At 36.7% G+C, this 6,519-nt stretch overlaps 1 protein-coding gene across 1 annotated transcript in view; it reads right to left on the bottom strand.

Moving 5' to 3' along the window:
* Positions 1-219: 219 nt before the first annotated feature.
* Positions 220-6,519, bottom strand: part of RBM46 (RNA binding motif protein 46) — an 18,776-nt gene continuing 12,476 nt past the window's right edge. Inside the window, 2 exon segments of the mRNA XM_009329844.1 lie at positions 220-245; positions 1,802-1,861. Coding sequence (XP_009328119.1) covers positions 220-245; positions 1,802-1,861 — 86 coding nt within the window.

Raw genomic sequence — 6,519 nt, 5'->3', positions numbered from 1 at the left:
TCTTTTCAAAACAAATTTAATCAAGCTAACCAAAATAATTTAACATTCAAGTTCACTAATCTTTAAAGTGAAATGCTTAATACACACATGTGCTTTGAAGAATTATTCATCAGTAAACACGTAATGTGAATTTCCAGTAATTATGTATCAGTGTGGTGTTCTTGCTTCTTTCATGGCAAGATCCAAAGCAACAAATGCCAAACTTTTCTTCAGGGCAATTCAAGCCAAATAGGGTGTACAGTTGGCTGCAGAAAAAGAGGGGGAAGGGGGGAAGAAAGAGACTTTGATTTCAGCAAGCATACTGCATTACCTATTCCAAGATGGCCTTAACTATTAAGGAACTTAAGATAATGGCGTAAAGAAAGCATTCACAGTCTTATGCCAATGCTGCATTCTTCCCTTTCCTCTGCACCCCTAATACTAACTCAAATCATTAAGAAATTATTTAGTCAACAGTTCAAGCAACATCAGAAAAAAACTAGTAAAAAAGAGAAATGAAAAATGAGAACTTATTAATCTCAGGGTTTTTTTCCTAAAAGCCTTATACTTTTAAAAAAAGCATTCTTTGGTACTGAACATAAGTATTTTCTCAGCCTATATATATATATTCTCAACCAAACTTTACAATAATGACCCTTTGTTTCACTTCCACTGAACAAAAAATATTAGTGAAGACAACTTTAATGTGCATACTAGATCACTGTTCTGAGTTGTATTAATTTGTTACCTATATCATACGTATCATAGCAGCAATCTTTCATATTGTATATTTAACGCTTTAGATCAGGGTGTACTATTAACTAAGTACCAAGTTCTGCCAGACACACACTGCATAAACAAAACCCAGGTTCACTGTGGTCATCAATGGACTAGAAAAGGGCACTAAATTCAGTCCTGTTTTGAAGCGACTGATTTGACTGAAGTCAGTCAACTTATTTCATGGATAAACGTAGTCCAACATTGTTGTATCTTTCTTTCTTATTTTTCTCCAAGTTCTTCCACGCAGGCCCAGATTTACAAAGTTACGTTCCCTGTCCGTAAGCAACAGCAACAGAAAAATAACTGAATCTTCAGGACAAATCCTGGGTGACTCAGATTAGAAGCTTCCAGTGGTAAAGTTAACACCGAGCATGTATTTAATGCTATTTTCAAACTGCCTTGTAAGCTTTTAAAAACCAGTCTCATGACACTCAGAAGATGGTAATCCCCATTTTAAAAAATGAAAGTGACCTCAGAAGTGACAAACGTCCACACTTAAATTCATCCACAACAGCATATGTGAAAAAAGAGAACATTTACCCTTGTAGCATAAAATGCAGAAAGTTAAAAATAACACTTTTTGCAAATCAGAGGAGACATTAGTCTCTTTCTTTTACATGAAACTGACTACCCAAAGAAATAGTCCAAGTCACCAGTGTAGTAACAACTCCACTTCTGAACATAAAGTTAAACCCAAGCTGGAAATGCAACTAATTCAGAAATGACTGAAAAATGACTCAGTCATTTTAGGAGTAAAAACCGTAACCTTCCTTTGTGTTGCACAATCCACATGAACATCAGACTGGGTGATCCATCAGCAGGTCTACAGCAGTAGAACTATGGTCTCCTTTGGGAAAAAAAAACAACAAACAAACCAAACACAAAACTGGACAGAGTATTTCTACAAGCCTTCTCAGAGGTGTGTATGTGGGGAAATAACCTTGAGACCAATTTCTCTAACAAACAGCCCAAACAGTGCAGCTACAACGTCTTTGAGGGGGCAAAAACCTGCACCAAACACAACCCTGGGAGGTTCACTCACCTCTACTATCCCACTATGCGGCATTCAGGGACAGCAAAGTTATATATGCTTGCTCAGGGGCTGTGATAAAAACCGTTATGTATAAGTCATCTGATAAATATTTAAGACTTCTAAATTCATACTGTTAAGGAACATCTTATACTACATTCTGAGCCTTTCTAAAAAACACTAAAAAAACCCCCCACCAATCACCACTTATCATCTCTATTCGCTAAACAAAGCCAGCAATTTGTGTATTTTTTTAAACATCTTAACTTTTTGTAGCAGGCTGTTGCTTGTTCCAACAGCAATACAGTTAATTTTGATAAAGCAAACCAAGGCAGTGTGGAAGTAAAGAAAATCCCTACAGCGAAATAGTAAAATAAAAATATTTCACTTGAACTGTGACACCTTGAAGTTTAATGTCTAAAATCTAGGAGGACAGCAGTCTATTGATATGTTTGTTCCGAGACCCAGATGCCGAGTACAGACTCTTGAACTAGTTTATACAAGCTTTATCCTTGACTTTTAAATTGCTACTGCATGCAGTATTTAAGAAGCTTAAACAAGTGAATTCATAGTAGCAAGATATAATGCTTGTTCCACCTGTTTCAGTACAGTTTACTATATACATTCTATGTAGTGAATTGGAATAAAACAGTTATTTACGTGCTATAGTTATTAAAATGCTTTTCTTTGATTCAGAAATTTATCAGTATATTTTTCTTTTAAATACTTTCTGTTAAATACTTCTAAATAATCTCTTCTACCTAAAAATTAATTTCTTAAATTGTGTCTCAGTGAGACGCTACATGGCATAGCATGTGTGAGTAAACAAAGAATACCCTATTGTGCAATACATGTCTAAAACCTGGCAGATCCCCAACACTGAGGAAACTTTACCAAAACTTATTCCTTTCTTCCCCATCACCCTTAAGTCAGACTCAGTAGGGAGAGAACTTCCCAGGACTCAGCCTTTGCTACAGAGGATGTTATCTTAACGACTAGAAAGAGGTTCTGACATCTTCTGGTATTTCCTTAAACCAGTGGAATTCCACCAGCAGCAAGTGAAAACAAACAAACAAAAAAAAAAAACAGAACAAAAAATATAACAAAAAACCACCAATCATTCTCAGAAGAATGTTCTGCCTTTCCAGGGTTCAGATGTTTATTTTTACTAAAGAAAGGGAGGTGGAAGTTTTCCTGCAATTCAGAGCACATGTATACAACTTCAAGTTCTCTTCTGCCTATACTTTGAAGTCAAGCCAGCTTGACTTCGATGAGCCAGCTTGATTCCATAAGCTACAAAGCTACACGACTGATGCAAAGGACCTGAATGATAAATAACACCTCCTATTTTGGGATTGACTCTGCACTAACACTGCTTCTGGACCAGAGGTGGAATACAGAGTCTGTGTTAATTAGCACAACTATACAGTCTCCAAATTGGAGCTGCCTCACATCTAGTCAGCCTCCAAGACAGGCAAGAGTAGGAAGTCTTACATGTTTTTCGAACTGGACACCACATTTAACAGCCAAGCACCATTTTGCTAACAACACTAAGGTGTTGTGTAACTTCTAAAGACACAGACTTATTTGTGTTGAAACGAGATTCAAATTAATGGAAAAGGTATTCATTTCTTCTACGGGGCATTCAGGTTTTCTCCTGTTCTGTTCCCCGCCCCCCCAACATTCACTTTCTGGAACTTCAACATGTAGCTCTGCTCCCCTTCTCACGAATCCAGACACATAACTTCCATATATTTAAACAAGCCTGAGTTTTTTCACTGTCTTGATCTGGTCATGATTTATCTAGTAACATTAAAATGTAGCTTATTCATCTTTCAGTGAAATCATAGCTTTCTGTATTTTCTCCAAGCATCGTTTTCAAAATATTCAGGTGACACCAAGTGGTTAACTGTTGTACTGCTGTCTGTTCGGGACTACTGTATGCAGTAACAACCAAGTATTCTGTTATGTGAAAATAAATACAGAAATACGTTATCACCAAAAAAAAGCCAGAGTGCTTTGAGATTATTAATCATAACAGTCCAATTTTAAAATTCTATCAACGCAGCCCTTTCTCATTCACTTACCTTAGTCTGCTTAAATGCTTTGAAAAGAAAAAAACCTGTACAAATCAAAAATTAAGTCAGCAAAAAACTTAAGTTCCTGTAAGAGAAGTTACTTACCAGAAGGAATTATTCCCTGTGTCATCTTTGCATGCTCATGCTTATAGTAAGTTGCTTCCAAAAAGAAACACACTCAGACTTTTCTCAAAATCACTGCTACTTATAAAAAACGAAAAACCAAACCAAAAAACCCTACCCACAACACATGCATCCATGCAGCATCATTCAACATGCCAAGCCATACAACAGACACTTCAGCGAGAAGGAGTGATCCTCTGTCACATCTACCAACTCTTCTTTAGCTTCAGATGTTTCTTTCAACATAGTGTATATATTAAGTTGGAACAAAAACAACTTCTGTAGATTAGATAGGGAAAAGAAATTCTATTTCTAGACTACTTAGGGCTATGTTTCAGTATCACAACAATGCCAACATCAAAAAGAGGGTTTTTAATCAACATGAAAGAGGTATATCTTTCAAAAGTCAGCCACGTATGTTTGCTTTGAAATAGGGCTCTGCATGCTCTGTGCGGGGCCAAATCCTCAGAAACAAGAATGCACAGAGGCCATCAAAAGAAAAAAGTTTTATAGTTCAGAGATAACAAGACAGCATTACCAGCACGAGGCCATTAGGTGGACAGCTTTTAAAAAACAAACCTGGGATTTGAGCATTCTGCTAAGTAAGGATTCACATTAATTGTGATCATATGGCACACTGAAGTGCTAAAAAGCTTTAAAATACTGTCAAGTTAAATTCACCTTAAAATGTTTTCCCTATAGCACTTTTAATTATAATTGCAGAGATAAAAATCTCAACACATACTTTATTCATTTTTTTAAACTTGTTTGCATTCTGGATTTGACCACAGCTGTGAATAATCATTCTTAGTCTAATTTTTGTTAATTGTCCTGGTGATTCTTTCCCAAAGAAGTATAGGAGAGAAAATAATATCTTTAGATAATGCTATCTGTAAGCCACAAAATGGGCAGGTATGCGTGGTCAAGCATAGAACCTGAAGCTGTCTTCATTCTTCTTTAAAGAAGGAGAGCCTCACACCACTATTTCGAGTTTAGCATCCTTTTTTCATCTTTTGTGCTCAGAACTACACGGGTTATAAAGGTATGGCCCTAATTTTCATAGCTAGAGAAAAATGGAAACAGACACTCAACCAGTAGAACGCCCCCCACAGCGTGTACAAAAGCAGGCACAGATACTTGGCTGTTTTATTATTAAAAATAAATGACTGATCACTTTGACCATCTGAAAGTATCACCTTCAAGAGGTGACCTACTAATGCAAACCAAACATATTACTGCTAAAGTGGAGACAATGTATAAGGCTTTGTATTTTGGAGATTCTTCTTCCTCTAAGACCTTCTGGGCAGGCAAAAACAAAACCAAGGAGAAGCAAGATTCTAAGCAAGAAGAAAAAGCTTGTTTACATTTCAGTCATGCATTGCAAAAAAAGGCATCACAGTCAAGCCTAAGTGCTACAAACTGCATCCAAAAGAAAAATCTCACCACAGCCTAGGTATCAAGAGACTTCCACAAGTGCTAAGTAGCAGTATTAGGAAGAGAAAGAAGGCAACACTATTTTAACAGTTTGCTATCAGCAGTAGCTTTTCCAATCCAGCAAAACTAGAACAAGTAAGAAAAAAAAAAGGGGGAAAAAAAAAAAAAAGAGGGGAATAGAGGGGAACAGAAAAATCTTTCTTAAAGCATTCCTCAGGAACAGAAGCAGTCATCACTAACACAGGACTCCACTTAATCTTTCAGTTACTATTTCTGCTTCCATTTCCCTGAAAATTTAGTTTCACTGGGCAAAAATTAAGTAAAGGCATGTTAATAAACACTGTTCTTATTTCTCCTCCTTCCATTCCTAAAGCAAAAATCAAGGTTTAAATTTTGTGGATGCAGTCCTGGGCCCTGTATGCATGCACAGCTAATCAGAAAAGGATTACTGTACTGTATGGTCTCATTGTGCTTCTATCCAGAGCTGCACTATACAGGATCACCAAGTCTGATGCCTCAGACCCTGCCTGGCCCACACACAGTAGGCACTATCCACAGAGAATGTCACTCCTTTCAAACCTGGAAGTCCATGGCTTAAGGAGGCCAGTATTCTAAACTAGAATGTGAAAAAACACAGCAGTCTATTAATAGACTGAAATAATAGTAATTGAAGCACAACCTGTTTGAACTTCCTAGATATTACAAGAAACTTGGAAAGAACTTGCCTACCACCACTCCAAAAAACAAAACACTCCCTCACAAACAAGTCAGACATTGCTCCCATTCTGAATAAAAAAAACCACAAACCACACAAAACAAACCAACAAAAAAAACCCCACAACCCAAAACCCCCCAACTTTCTACACACAATTAGACAAAAACTAGTTTGTATTACCTGAACAAGCCTATCATCTCCAACAGAATTCTTCACAGAAAGAATCCCACACAGAAAGACAAAAAGGAAAAAAAAAACAAACAAACAACCCAAACCTCTGGCTCTAGGATTCATCAGAAACGTTTTTTGTAATGACAGAAAAATATTTATGTTGCTCTACAAAAGACTAGCAAGAATTTGTTTCATGACACAGCATCTAC

The sequence above is a fragment of the Pygoscelis adeliae genome, unplaced genomic scaffold (assembly GCF_000699105.1).
Source record: "Pygoscelis adeliae isolate BGI_AS28 unplaced genomic scaffold, ASM69910v1 Scaffold67, whole genome shotgun sequence".
Lineage (NCBI taxonomy): Eukaryota > Metazoa > Chordata > Aves > Sphenisciformes > Spheniscidae > Pygoscelis > Pygoscelis adeliae.
This window is presented reverse-complemented; position numbering and strand designations above follow the sequence as displayed.